This window comes from Triturus cristatus, chromosome 12, assembly GCF_964204655.1.
Source record: "Triturus cristatus chromosome 12, aTriCri1.1, whole genome shotgun sequence".
NCBI classification, from domain to species: domain Eukaryota; kingdom Metazoa; phylum Chordata; class Amphibia; order Caudata; family Salamandridae; genus Triturus; species Triturus cristatus.
Genome location: NC_140595.1, coordinates 213240426 through 213263120, shown reverse-complemented (window position 1 = coordinate 213263120; position 22695 = coordinate 213240426). Strand labels below are relative to the sequence as shown.

The window sequence follows — 22695 nt, the reverse complement described above, 5'->3', positions numbered from 1 at the left end:
TATGATATTAAAAACTCTATAGTTTATGAAATATTAAAACACATTTTTTTAGTGTGAATTCAGGAAAACGTGCATTTATATGAACATCATGAAAATCTGTGGTAGCAGGATATTTCTAATGTTAGCCATTTCTATGTATTAATAATTTGTGAAAGTTTATATATATTCTCTAATTGAATTGATTTAATTTCATAATATTTGAAGTAATGTTAGAGATCATTTCATTTAAACGTGCAATGCTAACTTAAAGGCTTTCTTGAAATGCTTTTTCTCTAGTGCTGACCTTTTCCCTGATTTAATACAATGGTTCATTCTTTGCAAGTGAAATTTTGCTTATTTTTCTTGTACATGTCTACACCCTGACACTCCTGAATGTTTCTTCAATGTGCACTGTGAAATATTCATGAGGGAATAGAATTTCAGCTATGCCTATGGATAAACTACATTGCATCTTTTTAATTGATACTAGGCTTGTGAGAACCCACAATTTATTGTTTCTTATGACTAGCATTGGAAACCATATCGATGTTACAAGTGTCCTAGGTGGCACTATATGAACATAGAAATGCGATAGTCTTTCGATGGTGGTGTGATGCCACCTCACTGGGATGAACTTAAACATCTTATAAAGGAAGAAACTCTAAAGGAGGGGCAATGTCATATTTTTTCTTTTCCCCGTGCAAGAGGATGCTATGCTGATCGATTTTTGATGAACTATTTCTTGCTATTTGTACAGCCTGGTACATGCTACAGTTGGTAGCTGATGAACTGAACCTTCTTTGCCAAACCTTTTTTTTTATTTTCCCATTTTTCCCCATATCTTTGTTTATGCTAAATAGATTCACCCTTTAATGCACTTTAATTCTGAAACTCTTTCTTCCTTCTTTTTGAACCTGAGCTGTTAGAGAATGAACTATCCTTCTGCCTTAATAGTAGTAGGACTTTGATTCATAACCATCCAAGATGCCTGCTAAAACAAATGGCATTGTCTTGCAAATTGTGATATTTTTAATTCAGCTCCTCAAGAAATTATTTGTGGCAATGCACTTTGGATCTTTAATACAATCCAATAGAACCTTTATTCAATCTTTTGAATTAAGATGATAAAAGTACATATAAAAAGAAAGGAAACTACAGCATACTGCAATTCATATTGGTTAAAAAGAAAGGCCCATATACAAAATTCATATATACATATACACATGTCACCACTTAAAATATAAGTTAAAGTAGAAATTGTCTTCTTTTGAATTACGGCAAAATAAATAATAAAAGCACTATAGCCATTTATGAACCCAACTGCTTCCTTTTTTTTATGCATGCCCACAGAAATGTCGCTACCGAAAAACAGACTAAAGGATCAGATAATGATTTTCAGAAATAAAGTGCAACCCGACATTGTTTAAAATGAGAACGCTTTAAAATTGGTGCAATGTATTTCTTTCCTTCTGGTACAAACCACAGAAAAATAATAGGTGCAAATCAGTTTGGAGGGATTGCATATCACAGGGACACGGAGTCAGTTCTGAGTGCTTAAATCTTCTCGCCGGGTACCCTAACATCAATGGTATCAGGTTCGAGCAGAAGCTCAGTAGTATGATTTTGTGTTGTGGTATAGGGATATCCGCTAAATAAAAATACCCTCCCTCTAACATGAGTGAAGTTAATCGATATGCGAGGACCGACTGTTTGCTATAATTCCTCTCCTTTCGGATATATTGATCCCTCAGCATAAATATGTCAATCAGCCTCTGCCTTGGCATCTTTATGCAAGCAGTTGGGTCCTTAAATAGTTCTTTCAGCCCAATAGCAGTCAACTCCAGTTCCACGTAGTTCAACCATCTAATCCTGCTGGAGTTCTCCAATTTTAGGCAATCTCTTTTTATGTTTTGCGTTAGGGTCACCATGTCCCTACGCCATATGAAGAGCCACAGTAGGATTGGGGCTAGTCTGATTGAATATGTGATATAGGATAAACCCAGTTCAGTATGTAATATATAATTTGAGTGAGATTGTGGGAGAGACACCAAGGACTTAAAGAATCTTTTTTCAATGGTTTGGAGCAAATCGGTGGATGCTGTGCCCCAGACTCCTGCCCCATAAGTTGCCTCTGACTTTGTTTTGCCATGGTAGATATGTTTTATGGGGATTAGTGTTCTGGCACCCAGCTTATTGGAAAAGGATTATACCACTGTCAGGCTCCTCTCCATTCCTAAAACCCTTTCTTCGACCAGCCGTGACCATGTTTGCTTTTTTATCAAAAAGTACCCCCAGGTAGGGAGAGGTGTCTACCACTTCAATTTTTCCTGATTCTTTAATACAATAACTTAATTAACCAATACTCTGTCTGAGTCTATATTTGAGTCATGTTTGATTCTTCCATTCAGACCGTACTGTGTTCTAATGGCTTAATGCATTGTAGGGAAAATCAACGAGCCCTGACAGATCAAGTGTCACTTCTTCTATTTTATGTTGAAGTTCCAGAGCTTTTGGTTTGCGTTATTTTGACTCAACTTAACTTCTCCAGGGAGGTTGGTCTTCCTGTTGCTATTTTTTATTTCTACAGCATGATCCTAAGAGAAGTGTACCTACATTTGATCTCTAATATGCGAGTTGGTTGTCAATTTATGGTCCTCATTGGATAGCCAACCTGGAGTTGGTCACCCGAATTTCCTTCCCTCCTATCGGCGGAGAAAGATTCAGCAGAGGATCATTGTCTCTGTGGTAATTAAAGCACTTTAGACTGCCTAATTGTAAAGGGCCTAGTACGTTTACAGTAGTAAGTAAACAGAGTGTATAATAAACAATTTACATACATTTTATGCTGCAACACACTTTTTCCCCAACATGGTAAAACATTTTTTAACGCCCTGAGTAGTCAATACATGTAGAAGCCATGCACTTTGTGTATGATATGAAAAAAGAATCAATGGCTACTACATTGTTGATAATGGCGACAGGACTTGGGGTAGTCAGTCAACACCACCAAGTATTTTACCAAGACCAATCCAAGTCTTGTCATCTGCAAAGGTGTTCCCTTGTGTTTCTCTTACTTGGTTTCTAAGAAGAGTGTCATAGATCCATCTATGGTATAGAACCTGCGAGCATTCTTTGATAAGGATTTCTCATTCACAAACGCAAGATTAAGGTGAGATGAAACCACCAAACTCTCACATCAAATTAAAGAATATATCACACCATTTCTGATAACTTATCAGAGATCCTCGTTACTGAGGCCATAGTTGGATTGAAGTCTTACTAATTATCCACACATTGAGCACCACAATAATGTTGTCAGAAAGCAATAAAAGGTTCAACACTTCTTTTACACAATACAAACATCGTGATTTCTTTTTTAAATTACAAATTTCAAGATGGTGGAAAACAATACATCTTGTTCATCAGTCAATCACATGTGAGACAAAATTTGAATATTATTGGCAGAATCATGATTATAAACAGCAGGATATACAAAAGTATTAACCATTTAAAGCCAGCTCATCAACTTTTTAAAACACTTTTCAAAAACTACTGAAATTATGTACACCAAAGCAGAGAAAGCACACTTTAGGAGTAAAATTATATTTTCATGCCAAGTTTTGGTGTGAATATGTTCAGTGGTATTAGCTGTAGGTGTGAGCAAAATTTCCTATGGGAGCCTTAAACCTTTTTTGCACCACGCTTCCACTCTTCTCGTTTTTCCACTACACTGCTCTTCACAAAAACTGGCATGCAGGACCTTAGTTGACTACACCAAGTGCTTGCCAAATTTAATGCTGATTCATCCATAGCGTCAAAAGTTATAGGCAAATTAAAAATGCCCTTTCAATGGAAAATGGTGCTGAACCATAACTTTACAGTCATGACTGATATCACTAGAACCCCTCGATGGTAACATAAGCCTGTATTACACAGCTATTGTGCTTGTGCCCATTTGACAAACCTACACAAAACTTTGCAGACCTCTTACTTTTTCTATATTGGCGGATGATGCAAAGTTTCATGGAAAAAGGGGGGTCCCAAAACGCATTTTGCCATCAGTGCATTTTCAATAGACTTCATACTCATGCATAGTGCAAAAACTGCTGAACACATTTGAGTTAAATTTGGCAGGAATACAGATTGTGGTGTTCAGGTGATCCTTTTTGGTGGTAAAGGTACGTAGGGTATTTTTAAAGTTATAAGGCATTTTAACTTATTGATATCTGTTTTGCAAAGATTTGCAGGATTCCGTGAAACTACTTCAGTACATAGCAATGACAAGGCATTATGTGACTGGCTAATGACTGCCTTTACAAAAGTTAAAGGGAGCCATTTTTACTACGTGCACTTTGACTGTGTTCTGGGTCCTGGCCTTAGATATAGGTGAGTATTAGGTTTTACATTTTTTCCTACCTATTAACACTTTATTAAAGTGGTAATAGGTAGAGAAACTGATTTATAAGTTTCTATATATATATTTTTTTAATGTATGGAATACAGCTGTAATTCATAGGAATTATGCAGCAGGCCACTACATTATACCTCACTCTGTACTATTTTACAAATATAGGGGCAGATTTCTCATTATTTCCAGCAGTGCAGCAAGCCACCTTGCAGCATGAAAGGAAAAGGGCAGGAATGCACCATATTTAACATGATACAGTGCATTCCGGTCCTTTCCTTGCCCTGGCACACAATGTGGTGTCTAGCACCAGCGCAGCACCCTTGTGCAGTGCTGTGTTGCAGACAGGGTTGTTTGTAAGCAGGAAGACAAGAGACGCCTTCCTGAACAAAAACAATCCTCTGAGGCATTTTCCTCTTTCTATGTGTGCTACAGAATGCAGCACACATTAAAAGAGGAAAAAAAGGACAAGTAAAGATAATTCTCCTTGTTAAGTTTCACCTGTTGAGGAGAAGTGACATTTTAATGCATTCTCAGGTCAACCAACAATGGCAAAACTGAGAATGCGGCAAAAACCAGGGGTGGAAGCGTGGGAACATAAATGCTCCAACCATGCAAAGTGGCTTTGCATGGCTTGATAAATCTGACTTAGTAGTTTGTTGCCCTTGGGTCTCTTGTGGGGTTCAAGGGCAACGCATCTCAATGATAAATCTTGCCTATAGTGTACCTCAGTGTATTTTCAATTTTTGCGTATTTATTGCCTTCCCCAAAAGTCTATGGAATACCACAGTAAGAGCTACAAATTACTGATATATATATATATATATATATTTTTTTTTTTAAGCGCGGTTCTCTCTAAAGTGCTGTAAAAATAAATAGAAACATATAAATACATTTCTCTATTACCACTTCAATAAATAATAAAACCTACTAGTTACTTATATCTAGGGCCCTAACCCAGAACGCAGCAAAAGCCAAACAGATATTGCATTGTTATTGGCATGTACAGTGGTACCCGCAAAGTTACAGTGGTATACCGTGCCACAAATGTGACTAAGTAGTTTAACACTTATAACTTTAACACTACTTAAACTATTTACACCTACTAGCAAAAATTCCATTTACACCTCATAATGCATATTTCTGCCACATTACATCTACATCCGTTCACTTTCACGCTACATCTGTTTCAAGTAACAAACTCCACTCTATGCCACTCCACTCTACGCTATTGCACTGTATATTTCTCCATTCTATAAAACTCAAGTCTATGCCACTCCACCGTAAGCCCCTCCTCTCTATGCTATTCCACTGTATACAACTCCACTCTATGACACTACACTCTATGCTATTCCACTCTATGCCACTTCACTGTACACTATTCCACTGTGCGCCACTCCTCAGTATGCCACTCCACGACACTCCACTGTACGCAATTACATTATATGGTACTCCACTGTACTTCATTTCACTCAACATTATTCCACTCTACACCACTCCAATGTATGCTAGTCCACTCCACTCATGCAACTCAACTGTATGCTTTTACACTGTTTGCCAGTAAAGTACACTCCAATAAACTGTACCCTATTCCTCTCCACAACACTCCACTCTAAGGTATTGTACTCTATGCCACTCCACTGTATGCTATTTCACTCTATGGCAAAAGGAACAAATCAAGGACAGAATGCTGAACAATGCATCACCCCTCATCAGCCAGGCTAGCTTGAATCCAGTGGCGCAGTGAGCACGGGACCCATGTCTAGGCATACCCTTCCCACTTGGGGCAACAAAAGCAAAAAGGACAAATGATGGATGGAATGCTGAACAATGCAAACATTCACCCCCAGTCACAAAGATCATTGGTTTAATCCATCGTTCTTTTGCTCATCACGCCAACCCAGTTTGGACTCAGCCATAGGCAAATCAGTCTTCACCCTGTGCCTCATGGTAAAAGTCCAGCCCAAACTGCCAAGCCAGGTCCTCCCTGGACCGGAAACAAGCATCCTGGGACCAGTTTTGGGGCATCAGCCCTTATCAGCCAGGCTAGCTGGAATCCAGTGGTGCAGTGAGCACGGAACCCACGTCTGGGCATACCCTTCCCACTTAGGGCGACAAAAGCAAAAGGAATAACTGATGAACAGAATGCTGAACAATGCAAACATTTACCCCCAGTCACAAAGATCTGGGTTTAATCCATCGTTCTCTTGCTCACCATGCCACCCCAGTTTGGACCAAGTCACATGCAAATCTGTCTTGACCCTGTGCCTCATGGGAACAGTCCAGCCCAAACTGCCAAGTCAGACCCTCCCTGGACCGGAAACAAGCATCCTGGGACTGGTTTGGGAGCATCATCCCTCATCAGCCGGGCTAGCTTGAATCCAGTGGCGCAGTGAGTGTAGGACCCACGTCTGAGCATACCCTTCCTACTTAGGGTGACAAAAGCAAAAGGAACAAATGATGGACGGAAAGCTGAACAATGCAAACATTCACCCCGTCACTAAGATCTGGATTTAATCCATTGTTCTTTTGCTCACCACAACATCCCAGTTTGGACCCAGCCATTTTGCAAATCAGTCTTGACCCTGTGTCTCATGGGAACAGTCCAGCCCACACTACCAAGTCAGGCCCTCCCTGGACCGGAAACAAGCATCCTGGGACTGTTTTGGGAGCATCACCCCTCATCAGCCGGGCTAGCTTGAATCCAGTGGCGCAGTGAGCGTGGGACCCACGTCTGAGCATACTCTTCCTACTTAGGGTGACAAAAGCAAAAGTAACAAATGATGGACGGAGTGCTGAACAATGCACACATTCAGACCCAATCACAAAGATCTGGGTTTAATCCATTGTTCTTTTGCCCACCATGCCACCCCAGTTTAGACCCAGCCATATGCAAATCAGTCTTGACCCTGTGCCTCATGGGAACAGTTCAGCCTAAACTGCCAAGCCAGGCCTTCCTTGGAAATGCAACAAGCAACCTGGGACTGGTTTCAGGGCATCACCCCTCATCAGCCAGGCTAGCTTGAGTCCAGTGGCGCACTGAGCATGGGACCCACGTCTGAGCATACCCTTCCTACTTAGGGTGACAAAAGCAAAAGGGACAAATGATGGACAGAATGCTGAACAATGCAAACATTCACCCCAGTCACAAAGATCTGGGTTTAATCCATCATTCTTTTGCTCACCATGCCACCCCAGTTTGGACCCAGCCATATGCAAATCAGTCTTGACCTTGTGCCTCATGGGAACAGTCCAGCCCGAACTGCCAAGCCAGGTCCTCCCTGGACCGGAAACAAGCATCATGGGACTGGTTTCGGGGCATCACCCCTCATCAGCCAGACTAGCTTGAATCCAGTGGTGCGGTGAGCACGGGACCCACATCTGGGCATACCCTTCCCACTTAGGGCGATTAAAGCAAAAGGAACAAATGATGGATGGAATGCTGAACAAAGCAAACATTCACCCCCAGTAACAAAGATCTGGGTTTAATCTATTGTTATTTTGCTCACCACGCCACTCCAGTTTGGACCTAGCCATATGCAAATCAGTCTTGACCGTGTGCCTCATGGGAACAGTCCAACCCGAAATGCCAAGCCAGGTCCTCCTTGGACCGGAAACAAGCATCCTGAGACCGGTTTCGGGGCATCACCACGCATCAGCCAGGCTAGCTTGAATTCAGTGGGCATACCTTTCCCACTTAGGGCGACAAAAGCAAAAGGAACAAATGATGGACGAAGTGCTGAACAATGCAAACATTCAGACCCAATCACAAAGCTCGGGGTTTAATTCATCGTTTTTTTGCTCACCACGCCACCCCAGTTTGGATCCAGCCATATACAAATCAGTCTTGACCCTGTGCCGCATGGGAGCAGTCCCGCCCGAACTGCCAAGCCAGGTCCTCCCTGGACCGGAAACAAGTATCCTGGGACCGGTTTCGGGGCATCACCCCTCATCAGCCAGGCTATCTTGAATCCAGTGGTGCAGTGAGCACAGGGCCCACGTCTGGGCATACCCTTTCCACTTAGGGTGACAAAAGCAAAAAGGACAAATGATGGACGGAACGCTGAACAATGCAAACATTCACCCTCAGTCACAAAGATCTGGGTTTAATCCATCGTTCTTTTGCTCACCATGCCAACCTAGTTTGGACGCAGGCATATGCAAATCAGTCTGGACCCTGTGCCTCATGGGAACAGTCCAGCCCAAACTGCCAAGCCAGGCCCTCCCTGGACCGGAAACAAGCATCCTGGGACTGGTTTTGGAGCAACACCCCTCATCAGCCATGCTAGCTTGAATCCAGTGGCGCAGTGAGCAAGAGACCCACGTCTGGGCATACCCTTTGTACTTAGGGCAACAAAAGTAAAAGAAAGAAATGATGGGCGGAATGGTGAACAATGCAAACATTCACCCCAGTCACAAAGATCTGGGCTCAATCCATAGTTCTTTTGCTCAACACGCCTCTCCAGTTTGGACCCAGCCATATGCAAATCAGTCTTAACCCTGTGCCTCATGGGAACAGTCTAGCCCGAACTGCCAAGCCAGGTCCTCCCTGGACTGGAAATAAGCACCTGGGATCGGTCTCAGGGCATCACCCCTCATCAGCCAGGCTAGCATGAATCCAGTGGCGCAGTGAGCACAGGACCCACGCCTGGGCATAGCCTGTCCACTTAGTACGACAAAAGCGAAACGAACAAATGATGGACGGAATGCTGAACAATGCAAACATTCACCCTCAGTCACAAATATCTGGGTTTAATCCATCGTTCTTTTGCTCACCACGCCACCCCAGTTTGGACCCAGCCATATGCAAATCATGGCAACAGTCCAGCCCGAACTGGCAAGCCTGGTCCTTCCTGCAGCGGAAACAGGCATCCTGGGACCGGTTTCGGGGCATCAGCCCTCATCAGCCAAGCTAGCTCAAATCTAGTGGCACAGTGAGCACGCGACCCCTGTCTGGGCATACCCTTTCCACTTAGGGTGACAAAACCAAAAGGAACAAATAATGGACGGAATGCTGAACAATGCAAACATTCACCCTCAGTCACAAAGATCTGGGTTTGGAATGCGTGGAACGGGAGGCAGTGGTTCATGTAGGCGGGTCCGGTGTTGTGGAGGGCTTTGTGGGCATGGGTAAGTAGTTTGAAGGTGATTCTCTTTTGAACGGGGAGCCAGTGTAGGGTCCATCAGTGTTGGCTGATGTGGCAGTGGCCTGGTAGGTTAAGGACTAGTCTGGCGGCGGCATTCTGGACGTTCTGTAGTTTGCAAGTGAGGTTCTTGTTGATCCTGGCGTAAAGTGCATAGCCGTAGTTTAGTCTGCTGCTGATTAGGGCGTGGGTGACTGTTTTCCTGTGTTCAAGAGGAATCCAGTTGAAAGTCTTACGGAGTAGGCGGAGTGTGTGGTAGCAGGAAGAGGTGACAGCGTTGATCTGGCGGTCCATTTTGAGTTCGGTGTCTAGTATGATTCTGAGGTTGCGTGCGTGGTCTGTGGGGGGGAGGATTCCGAGGGCAGAGGGGCACTAGGTGTCGTTCCAGGCGTCAGGGTGTGGGACCATGGTGGGCACCTCTGTTTTGTCTGTGTTGAGTTGTAGGCAGCTGTTCTTCATCCACCTGGCGACTGTTCCATATTGTCTTGAAAGTTAAATTTGGCGATGTTGGGTTCATTGGAAAGGGAAAGGATGAGTTGGGTGTCGGCTGCATACAATACGATGTTGAGTCCGTGTGGTCTGATGATGGAGGCGAGCAGGGCCATGTAGATGTTGAACAGGGTCGGGCTGATAGAGGAGCCTTGGGGGGACTCCACAGGTGGTCGGTGTGGGTTCTGAGAGGAAAGGAAGGAGTCTGACCCGTTGTGTTCTGCGGGAGAGGAAGGAGCGGATCCAGTCAAGGGCCTTGTTCCGAAGTCCGTCTTCGTAGAGTCTGTTAGCTAGTATGCGATGATATACATCAAGTACAAGAAGTGTTGCTACTTTATCAGCCAATTTTCACTAGGTAATCCAAAAATTAATGGGCTATCTAACATTAGCCTCAATATGTTAATATCAACGCATATTAAAATTATATAGATAAGAATAATAGAAAGGCTAGAATGATGGGCTGAAAAGGGAATGATGGAAAAAGGAATATAAATTGAAGAATGGTGTGATAGAGGGGAAAATAGAGAAGAAGCGCCATGAAACTGACAGAGGACAGAATGAAGGAGGCAGAAACATGGTCAGAATGTGTTAAAGGAGAAAGATTGAGAGAGAAGAGAGAGAAATATGGAAGAAAAGGGACAATGACAAAGAGGTGAAAATGAAGGTAGGATGGAACTGTTATGAAATTAGAAATGATGCATGAAGATGACAGAATGAACATATAGGGAAATTATTGAGGGAGGGGAACATGAAGAAATGAAGTAAAGGGGCATTTGTGATGTGACTTTATAAACCATCTGAATTTAATGGCACTGACCTGTGAGCGTCAGAGTCGGGACCTTGACTCTTCGAGTTGGGTAGTTGAGGGAGTCCATGTCATCCATATTTGGGTTTATCTCGTCCAGATAGTCACTGCTAAGGTCAGAGGTCAGCATGGCTTGACTACTTTGAAGCAAGCTCCAACAAAGGAGCAGCACGTTCAACATGATTCCACTGAAGGCCTGAAGAGCTAGAGATGGCACCTGAAAGAAATAGCACCAGGTTCTTACCGCATGGCACATTTACTGTAAAAATCAAGATTTGTTTTGTTCAACGTGGACTGGAATGCATCATTATTTTGTGGGGTTAAATCTCCTGCAAGCAAGTTCCACATCTTTAACAATTACAGTCACATCTAATCACTAGTGCATTCCTGGTCAGGGACGCAGCTTCAGGGGGGTGTTACACCCATCTTATAAATGTATTATTCAACAAATAGTTGGGTACAGGAGTTTTCAATCGGGTATGGTAAGGTGTCTGTCGAATTTCACCTGGGATTTTACATACACACACGGTCTGTTTTGAAGGTCTTAAATATGGTAATTTTATAAAATGCTGTTTTAAGTTCTCATACACAATCCGCACACATTTCCCTTTCCACTGGCCTTTAAACCCTCTCATGCGCTGCTCCTCATATAATGATTAACATATGCAAGCGCTATTGTCAGAAAATCTGAAGCACCCCTCCCCCCTCCCCCCCCCCCCCCCAGTCTTACTGGCCAAGCTAGCCCCTGTTCCTGGTACATTTTACTTTTAAGACTATTACTTTGTGGAAAATTCTGCAAAGTGTCTGATCACAGATATGGCAGATAATCCCTTCTTCCTTGCTTCCTACAAACATTAGTCCCCAGTTACAAGATGTTTTTTATTAACTGAACAATAATTGTATTCATTCATTCATTCATAATTTCTTTTTTTTTGGCTCATTAATTAATGTCGTTTTACTCAGCAGTAATGGAAAACCACGCTTGAGTAAGCCTAGTTTATTTTTTAAAGGAACACACAACCTTTCTGAAAGCAGGTGCGTTCACTTGGGCAAGCTTGAGTAATCTTTGTCTAGTGAGTAACACAACTTTCACGAAGCAAGTGCATTTACTTTTAAATACTTCTGCTCACAAAATAAAGACATGAAAGTTTGGTTTAGCAGCAATAATGATATAGTGCATAGTGGTTGTGATTTTACGTTAAAAGCTGCCCTAAAACCACATGGACATCAATTTATCAAAATGCCTAGGATAGCGGATTCGAGCTAGCCTGGCTGATGAGGGGCGATATCCCGAAACTGGCCCCAGGATGATTGTTTACAGTTCAGGCTTGGCAGTTCGGCTGGACTGTCCCCATGAGGAACAGGAGCAAGACTGATTTGCATATGGCTGGGTCCAAACTGGGGTGGCGTAGTGAGCAAAAGAACAATGGATTTAACCCAGATCGCTTGACTGGAGGTGAATGTTTGATTTATTCAGCATTCCATCCATCATTTGCTGCTGCAGCATTTTGCGTCCTAAGTGGGATTGGTATGCCCAGACGTGGGTCCCTTGCTCACTTGCCACTGGATTCAAACTAGCCTGGCTGATGAAGGGTGATACCCCGAAACCAGTCCCAGGATGCTAGTTTCCGGTCCAGGGAGGATCCGGCTTGGCAGTTCAGGCTGGACTGGTCCCATGAGGAGTGGAGTTATGACTGATTCGCATATGGCTAGGTCCAAATTGGGGTGGCATAGTGAGCAAAAGAACGATGGATTTAACCCAGATCTTTTGACTGGGAGTGAATGTATGCTTTACTCAGCATTCCATTCATCATTTGTTGCTGCATCAGGGGTAGCGGAAGTGACATCGCATGCCATGTGACCCTCTACTGATGTCACAGGAAGTGACATCACATGAACTTCGACCTGTAACATCACAGGAAGTTACATCACCTTCCCTTTGTCCCATCCTGATGATGTCACAGAAAGTGAAATTGCAAGGTATTTGACCTGACGACATCACAAGAAGTGAGATCACATGACCTTTGTAACCCATGAAATCAAAGGATGTGTCATTGCATGACCTTTGCCTTGTTGCTATCACAGGAAGTGATGCATCTAACCTTTGGTTACTTACATCACACCTACAGGCTGGAAAATCTCTAAAAATACTAAAGTAGTACGCTATAAACAGACATACTTCAAATCCTACTGAAAATGCAGCTACATATCTTGTTTCAGGTAGTATCTTCATATATACAATTAAGATAATGTAGCATTGATTAGCAACCTATCAAATAGTGTACAACAATGGAAAATACGCTAGTCAAGTTGTAAACAGCCATTATCAATATCAAATAACTTATAAAATGGGAAGGTTGATGGGTCTATAATGTTCAAAACAAATATATACCCTTACAAGGCATGCAAATACATTGCATGCAATTACAACGCATTCGTTACAACGACTGCGTTGTTAGAACGCATACCATTACATCGCAAGTCATTACTACCACTTGCTGTAGGGGGCATGCTGGACTTGGGAATAGTATTATTTACTATTCCAACTCCAGTTTGCGCAACAGCAGGGAAGGTGTTCGATTCTAAATCCAACACCATTGCGCCCCCTACAGCAAGTCGTACTGATGACCTGCAATGTAATGGTATGCGTACTAACAACGCGGTCGTTGTAACAACCGCGTTGTAATGGCATGCGTTTTGAAGACAGCGTTGTAAACGCTGTTTCCCACTCAAAACAAGTTCACTTGATTATTTGTTTTCGAAACTAAGGGGCAGATTTACAAGCCCCTTGCAACACTTTTGTGCCACAGTTGCAAGGAGTGATGCAGTACAATAAGTATAGGCCTCAACATGCATTGCTGGAGTTGCATAGTGCTTGTGACACGACTCCAGCAATGCGTGACTTTTGGGCCAACAGATGCGTCAGAATTTCCGACTCATCTGTCAATCCTTGCGCCATGGTGCAGGGTATTGTAAATACGGCGCATCCATGGTGGCGCAAGGGCATCGCAGGCTGTCGCAGGAAGACTGAAGCATCTCTACAGATGCGTCAGTTTCTTGTAAATCTGCCCCTAAGAGTACCATGTAATTGAATCTCAGTCTTGGAACATAGATAACAGCGCTATTTAATGCAGGTCAAGTTCTCCCAACAACCTTCTTTTCCATGACATGGTATACATACTTCTAAGCCTGTTGAGCCATTGAACCTTTCAAGGTTTACTAGAATTGATTTCTTCTATAGAAAACATGCACATCACTGGTCAGTACTTGTGTTGATCCATAATATGCTTCTTCTGCATTAGCATACATTACCAGCAACAAACATCTTTTCTAGCAGCAAGAATGCCCAAAGGCATGGATGCTTGCTTTACAAATGCAGATGTTACAGTCTGCATTTAAAAATGACTCCATTAATCACTGCTCCTAAAGCAAAACTTTCCACATTTTCAAAGTCCATCACATACAAATACAGAGACAACAAATCATATGTGTGCAAATCAGTGTATTAAAAATGTTACATAAGGCAAAGAAGACTACAAGGTGTAGGATTCACATGTCATCCATACTGGTAGGCACTTTTCAAGAGTGCTTGGTGTGGAGAAGCACAAACTCAGGATTCAGAACATAACACAGTGGTTAGGATTGACTTTAATATTAATAATTTATTTTTACCCAAACAAACCTTACTTCGCAAAATCATGATAGAAAGACTGGAACAAAACATGCAGCTGGCATGCAGCTCTTAGATGGCAGTTAATAGGCCACTATGCTAGATTACAAATATAACTTATGAACTGCACAGTAACAACAGAATCTCTGTGATAAAAGCAGTAAGCCACTGAGCTATCCACTTAAATATTGTTCTTTGATATACATGGTACACGTTCTTTGCAACAGGCATATTAACCCTCTGCGCTACCTTAGATAAGGGAAAACTGCCCCTAGACAAAAAACTCACCTATCTACAGAAGGTACATTAATAAATAACCTGAGTTAACTTGACACTTTTATTGTTGCACGAAAACTACTGAATATGCAAGGATCTTTGCAGTGCTTTTAAAACTGCTGCACTGCAACAAAATTGGCCCTCACTAACAAAACCTGCCCCGACCCTTCCAGTCTCCCGGGGAAACGCCTGCCCATCGTTGGATGCCGGGTACAGCCATTCTGGCCTTGGTGGTGTTCAAAACAGACAATGTCTTGTTGGCCAGTCCACCAGCACTAACCGGCTTGCGTATGCTGTGGCTATTTTCGTGCAATCTTTTAGAATGTGTCATGAACTTGCCACAGATGGTGCCTACAAGCAGAGTGCTGGAAAGAGGGAGGTAAGACATAATTCCTCCAAGGTGAGTTGAACAAGTTACTTCCCTTTCGTAACGCTTTTTCTGGTGGATACAGTATCTGCCTGTGGATTCCTCACCTTATGAATATCCCCTGCGCAAGCATTCCTCAGAAACATTTTGCCTAGCTCTCCACGCCGACGAGGTCGTCACAATGCCATGGCTCCGCATGCGGCTCTGCGTGATGTCACTGGAGCCATAAGAAGGCCACGTCGACGTGATGACGTCAGTTCCTCCCATTTTTTCCGTGCCACCAAGGCGAAATGGGCGGACAGACCATATAGACAATGCATACAGAGAACACAGTATTCACACAAATACACACATTGTAAAGTGAAAAGGGAAAGCAAGCATTTCCTATAAGCCTACACAAAGGCAAACAGAGGCAATACAGAATGACAATATGAAACAACATATTAACGAATACCTCTTTTAAGGTATAAAAAGGTGGACAACGGGGAGGCGGGTGGGTCAGTGAGGAATCCACAGGCAGATACTGTATCCACCAGAAAAAGCGTTACTGAAGGTAAGTAACTTGTTCTTCTGATGGATACATCTGCCTGTGGATTCCACACCTTATGAATAGAATCCCACAGCAGTCCCACTCCCGGAGGAGGGTGTCCACCCTTCTATACCAAAAAGTCCTGCAAAACAGAGAGTGCAAAATGGCCGTCCTTCCTCACTTTGGAATCTAAGCAGTAATGCTTTGAGAAAGTGTGGAGGGAGGCCCAAGTTGCGGCCTTACAGATGTCCAGCACAGGAACACCCATGGACAAGGCAGAGGTAGATGACTTAGCCCTGGTGGAATGAGCTCCAATGCCTTCAGTAGGCTCCTTACCAGCCAGAGCGTAGCAGATCTTGATGCACAAGGTGATCCACCTGGATAGAGTATGCTTGGGCACCACCTTGACCTTCATGCGTCCAACGTAGCCCACAAAGAGCTGATCATCCAATCGCAGGTCCTTCAATCTATCCAGATAGAAACAAACTGCCCTCTTAGGATCCAAGCGGTGCACCCTCTCCTCCTCCTTGGAAGGGTGAGGGGGAGGATAGAAAGTAGGGAGGGTAATGGACTGCCCTAGATGGAAGGGAGTTACCACCTTAGGCAGAAAAGCAGCCCTGGTCCTGAGAACCATCCTTTCAGCATGAATAGACAGAAACGGAGGCTTAGAACTCAAAGCCTGAAGCTCACTCACCCTCCTGGCTGAGGTGATAGCCACAAGGAAGACCGTTTTGAATGACAGCAGTCTCAAGGGACAACTATGCATAGGTTCGAATGGGGAACCCATTAAGAAAGTTAAAACTAGATTCAAATCCCACTGGGGCATAATGAAGGGAGCAGGCGGAAACATATTAGAAAGGCCCTTAATAAACCTTAAAACAACCAGAGATTTGAAAAGAGACGGCTGATCAGGCCAACAAAGAAATGCCGATAAAGCAGACTAATAACCTTTAACAGTAGCCACAGCACAACCCTGCTGGGCCACATGTAGCGAAAAACAAAGAACATCAGAAAGATGACCCTTTAAGGGATCAATAGACCTCTCTCCGCACAATTTAACAAATCTTGACCACCTGTAGGAGTAAATGGACTTAGTGGAATGTCGCCTGATCGATAAGATAACGGTCCACCACGTCAGGAGGGAGAGAGAAGGAACTCAGGTTGCCCCGTTCAATCTCCAGGCATGAAGGTGCAAGCTCTGGAGGTAGGGGTGAAGAACCTGCCCCTGCGACTGTGAGAGGAGGTCTACCCTGAGAGGGAGACGGAGCGGAGGGTGCGATGAGAGGTGATGTAGATCTGTGTACCACATCCTTCTTCGCCAATCCGGGGCAATCAATATGACTTGGGCCCGGTCTTGGCAAATCTTCCTCAGAACCCGAGGAATCAAGGGTATGGGAGGAAAGGCGTAAAGGCGATGTGAGCTCCAACTCAACTGAAACGTGTCCCCCAGCGCCCCCTGCAACGGAAACTGGAGACTGCAGAATGACTGGCAATGTGCGTTCTCGAGAGTGGCAAACAGGTCTACCCGAGGAGTCCCCCCATGTCCGGAAGATGTGTCAAACTACCTCCGGATGAAGCTTCCACTCGTGGTCGGCGGAGAACTGCCGACTGAGACTGTCCGCACGAACATTTAGCACCCCGGCCAGATGATTCGCCATCAAGCAAATCCAATGGTCCTGAGCCCAGGACCAAAGCCGCAACGCCTCCCTGCAGAGGCGGTACGACCCTACTCCTCCCTGCTTGTTGACATTCCACATTGCAGTAGTGTTATCCATCAGGACTTGAACCGACTGACCGCGAAGGGAAGGGAGAAAGGCCTTGAGCGCCAAACGTATCGCCCGCAATTCCAGAAGATTGATATGAGACAACCTTTCCTCTGGAGACCAAAGACCCTTGACCTCCAGATCCCCCAGAGGAGCACCCCACCCTAGGGTAGGATCATCCGTTATCACTGTGGCCACCGATGGATGAAGATGAAAAGGCTTTCCTTGAGACAGATTGCCCTCCACACTCCACCAAGACAGATCCGCTGCAGCTTCTCTGGAGATCCTGACAGACTCCCTGAGATCTCCGTTGTGCTGATACCACTGCCTGCGGAGGCACCACTGGAGCGCCCTCATGTGTCAGCGAGCATGGTTGACCAACAGAATGCAGGAGGCGAACAGACCGAGCAGGCGTAGGACCTTCAGAACTGGAACAACCGCTCCATTGTGAAACAAAGGAATCATTTCCTGAATGTCGAGAATCCTTTGCAGAGGAGGAAAAGCTGGACACACAGTGGTATCCAGTACTGCCCCTATGAACAGGTTGCGCTGAGAGGGCACCAGGTGAGACTTGGGCACATTTATCGAAAAACCCAATCTGAACAACAGCTGAGTTGTTACCTGTAGATGTCGAGGCACCATCTCTGGCAACTCTGCCTTCAGAAGCCAGTCGTCCAGGTAGGGGAAAACCGGGATCCCCGACCTTCTGAGATGGGCAGCCACCACCGCCATCACCTTGGTGAAGACTCGAGGTGAAGTAGTAAGACCAAACGGAAGGACCGCCAACTGGTAATGCTGCGCACCAACCGTAAACCGGAGATACTTCCTGTGCGACTTCAGGATTGGGATGTGAAAATACGCATCCTGCAAGTCGATGGACACCATCCAGTCCTCATGTTGCAGCGCCTGAAGAACCTACGCTAGGGTGAGCATCTCGATCCTCTCCTGCTTGAGAAACAGATTCAAAATTCTGAGATCCAGAATGGGTCGTAACCTGCTATCCTTTTTGGGAATCAGGAAATACCGGGAGTAGCATCCCTGACCCCTTTCCTGCTCCAGAACCACCTCTATTACACCTTTTTGTAACAGGACAAGAACCTCCTTCTGAAGAAGCAAATGATCCTCCGTGCAAAACCCCTGGCAAGGAGGGTAAGGAGGAGGGAATTCCCTGAAGTGAAAGGCATACCAATTTCCAATCCAGTAGAAAATGGGTAAGCCGACCCCCCCATAGGACCTGCATGATCCAGGATGGCAGATCTAGGGCTGCTGTCCTGCATTACCAGGAGGGGTAGGGGAGGTGGAGGAGGAGGAGGAGGAGGAAGGCTGACGACCCGCTCCACGAAGGCGACCTCTGCCCTTACCCTTGTAGGACTTGTACATAGGGTTTTGTTGCTGTTGCTGCTGCTGCTGCTGCGGCTGACGGGAACCACGAAAGGAAGATTTCCCAAAGCCACTGTATCTTCTAAAGCCATAACCCCTTGCCTGAGACTGTAGGCCCAAGGATTTCCCTGTGGCCTTACTGTCCTTGAACCTTTGCAAAGCAGAGTCAGCTTTTTCCCCAAAAAGCCTAGATCCGTCAAAGGGAAGATCTAGAAGGGCAGCCTGTACATCAGGTGAGAACCCAGAAGACCTCAGCCATGCTTGTCTTCTAGTAGCAATGGATGAGCCCATCACCCTGGCCACTGAACCTGCTGTGTCCAGGCCAGACTGGATAACTTGGCGAGCAGCAGCCTGAGAGTCTGCCAGAACCTCACTCAAATTACCCCGGTCTTCCTCAGATAATTTTGGAAGAAGCTGCTTGGCCGAGTCCATAAGGGCATGAATGTATCTACCCAACAAACTGGTAACGTTGGTGGATTTCAAAGCCATCCTCGCTGATGAGAAAACCTTCTTTGCAGATTGTTCAAGCTTCTTGGAATCCCGGTCAGCAGGAGCTTGTGGAAATGCACCCGTAGATTGCTTTGAACATGAAGCCTGCACCACCAAACTCTCAGGCGAAGGATGGGAAGAAAGGAACACAGGACCTCCTGGAGAAGGCCTGTACCTTCTGGACACAGATCTTGAAACTGCAGGAGCAGAAAGAGGATTGCGCTAAATCACAAGGATCGGCTCCGTAAGGGCATCATTGAAAGGAAAGAGTGGTTCAACCACAGAGGACGGAGAATGAAGCACCTCTGTAAGCAAATTAGGCTTATACTCAGCCAAAGGGAGCTGCAGATCCAAGAGCTCTGCAGCCTTCCTTATTACAGTATGGCAAGGTGCAACTTCCTTCGAAGGAGAAGCTTTCTGAGAAGCAAAGTCCCACTCTGAGGAGGTGTCAAGTCCACTTGCCTCACACAGACCCACGAACATATCTTCAGGCTCATAAATTTCACCTTCTTCCATATCTTCAGCCTGGTACTGTTCTTCCTCTAGCAACTTCTGCGCTTCTCTCCTCGAGCGCATCTTCGGTTGCGCGTCGGCAGCCCCACACCCGGCGGATCCGTAGCAGCAACCTGTGTCAAACGAATCCGGGAAGATGGTTCGCCAGATGGAGCCGGGGACTGCCCATACGGCGTTGACATCCTCGGAGCTGGAATTTGCCATGATGGCGTCATCGGCAGGAATGGCACGAAGGGGGGCCTGAGGATAATGGTGAGGCACACCCAAATTAAATACCAGAGGACCCATGGGACCCGAAGGTGTGCCCTGTTAAACACACCATACATCGCATTTAAAAAATGCGAGGGATCCAAACCCGGCGCGGGGAATGAAGGATACTGTGCCGGTTCGAGATCCGATCGAGGAGCCTCAGGAGTCGGAGCCACAGGAGCCGAAGGCATCTCAGCATCAGCCGGATTCGATGAACCATCCGGAGCCGGAGAGAATCTCGGCGTCGGAGACTGCACTGGAGTCCCCTTATACAAAGGAGAATGGGCTGGAGTCACCTGAGGAGACACTGAAGGAGAAGGAGGGACTGCCTGTGTTGTCTATCATCTGATCACGACGTCGAGGGCTGTCCTTGCTGTAGGATGAAGTGCTTAACACGACGTCGAGGAGCTGGAGAAGGTGACCTCGAAGTCACAGGCTTCGACGAACGGCGTCGAGATCCATGCCTCTTCTTCTTGTGTTTCCTCCTTGAATCATGTGAAGTCGACGACCTCGACTTCGAACGTTTTCGACCCCTTTTTTCTTTTCTCACTTTAGCCATGTACAGCTTGACTTCTCGTTCCTTCAGGGCCTTCGGGTTCATCTTCCTACAGCAAGGACAGCCCTCGACGTCGTGATCAGATGATAGACAACACAGGCAGTCCTCATTGGGGTAGGTGATCGACATATGCCCCCCACACTCCTTACAGGGCTTGAAGCCTGACCTCTTTGGAGCAGACATGTCAAAACCACAGAAGGAAACCAGAAAAATACAAAGTATCCAGGAGAAAGTATTGGAGAGTCCGTAGAAAAACGGTTAGCGTCGACAGCGCGGAAAAAAGGGAACTGACGTCATCACGCCGACGTGGCCCTCTTATGGCTCCAGTGACGTCACTCGGAGCCGCGTGCGGAGCCAATGCATTGTGACGACCTCGTCGGCATGGAGAGCTAGTAAAAAAGTTGCTGAGGAATGCTGGCGCAGGGGATATTCATAAGGTGCGGAATCCACAGGCAGATGTCTCCATCAGAATGAAGAGTGCACAAGAGCTCCCTGCACTTTCTGAAAGCTGTGATTCATGTGTATACATGATTACCTACTCTGTTGTTTCAGATTCAGGCCCAGGATTGCAGGCGTGCAAAGGGTCAACCATTTGAGAGATGTAAGTAGGCTCAATGGCCTTCAAATCAGCCATCGCCTAAAGGCAGACAAGGGCCATATAAACCTAAAGCTGAAAGAGAACTCTGATGCCCATTACTGGCTAAAGAACTGCCTGAAGGGAGTGCGGTATTAGATGAAGTTTAGTTTTGTTTTAATGGTCAGACAACGGAGATGCTGTTTTTGGGTCAGTCATGTGGACCCCTCACTACTTCTTCCGTCATGACACATCTGTGTATGGCTTTCACCAAAACCAATAAAAAAAGGTGTATATCTTGGGTACAATTACCCACTTCTTCAAACTAAGCCATCACTAGCAACCATTTTCATGCCACATAGCTACACCCCCTCAATGTGATTCACTGATACCCACGTAGATGCTCAGGACTGACTTGTGCCTTTTGAACACATGTTGCAGTCTTCACGATTCTCTACAGCAGGGTTTTCCCATGTTGCTTCCATTGTTGTGGGGATTACTTCAGGATATCATCAACTCTACCCGGACACATCCTGACCATCTGGCGTACCTTTACACCTGGTACATCCCCAGACTGATCCAATCCCACAACACCTGGCTACCGATAGGATACATGAAATCACAACACATTCAACCACCCTTGTAGTTGCAGGGTACCACCATGTAGTCCCATGTAAAGTGCTTAGACGGCTATCAGGTGTGAATGCTGCTTTACAAACACCTAAAATAAACAGATCCAGACTTGATACCAAAACGGTGGGGATCTGAAAGACCCAAATGAACTCTGCACTTCAGGTTCACGCTGCTGTGTGAGAAAAGTGGGGTTACTTATGCTAATGCTTGAGACTGTCATAATACACAGCTCAGAAGCATAGCATTATTTCTCTGAGAATTTAAGCAATCTGTATTTTGTTGTTACTTCGCATTACAGTTATGATCTGTCAATGCCCACAGCTTGAAAGATGATTATTGCAGTTTGCACATGCGCTGTACACGTTTGCTTTTAGCTATGGCAAGAGAGAAGTTGAAGTTAGTAAGACAGCAGTTCTGCACATCTAAATGTGTCATGTGCATTCTTAAATTGAGTCATTATAACTCATTTTACAATGATACCGCAGTGCACTCTATTTTCAGATGCTTAAACAATATTTGTCTTGGTTTTATCTGTGTGCGTCCCTGTCGTCCCTGTGTCTGAAGGCGCTGAACGAATAATGACTGCAGGAATAGCAGGTTTGGAAATCCGCTGCCTCGCTGACAGGAGCACTTATCTCGAAAACTGTTCCGTTTTCTTCGCTAAGTTTAGGAAGTTTATTAAGACTATTTTCCAATTAATTCCAAGTCATCAAAGGTTCATTATTTTCCTTTTTATTTGTTGATTAGGAAAATTCTTATATACCAATTACTTCTTGGTAGTGGTTGCAATTTAGACTACAAATTATCTTTAAACCCAATCCATTTCAGGTCATTGGCAACCCTTCCTCAGTGGTCTCAACATAACAGTCAGAAA

At 45.0% G+C, this 22695-nt stretch overlaps 1 protein-coding gene and 1 long non-coding RNA gene across 3 annotated transcripts in view; one reads left to right on the top strand and one right to left on the bottom strand.

The window, feature by feature from the left end:
* Positions 1-22695, top strand: part of LOC146773101 (uncharacterized) — a 131418-nt gene that overhangs the window by 56802 nt on the left and 51921 nt on the right. The gene's annotated exons all lie outside the window — the stretch shown is intronic.
* AGRP (agouti related neuropeptide) overlaps positions 1-22695 on the bottom strand; it is a 72774-nt gene that overhangs the window by 24213 nt on the left and 25866 nt on the right. For both annotated transcript variants that reach the window (XM_085636785.1, XM_085636786.1), the window contains exon 3: positions 10835-11039. In XM_085636785.1, coding sequence (XP_085492911.1) covers positions 10835-11003 — 169 coding nt within the window. In that variant the 5' untranslated portion in view covers positions 11004-11039. The remainder of the gene's footprint in view (positions 1-10834; positions 11040-22695) is intronic.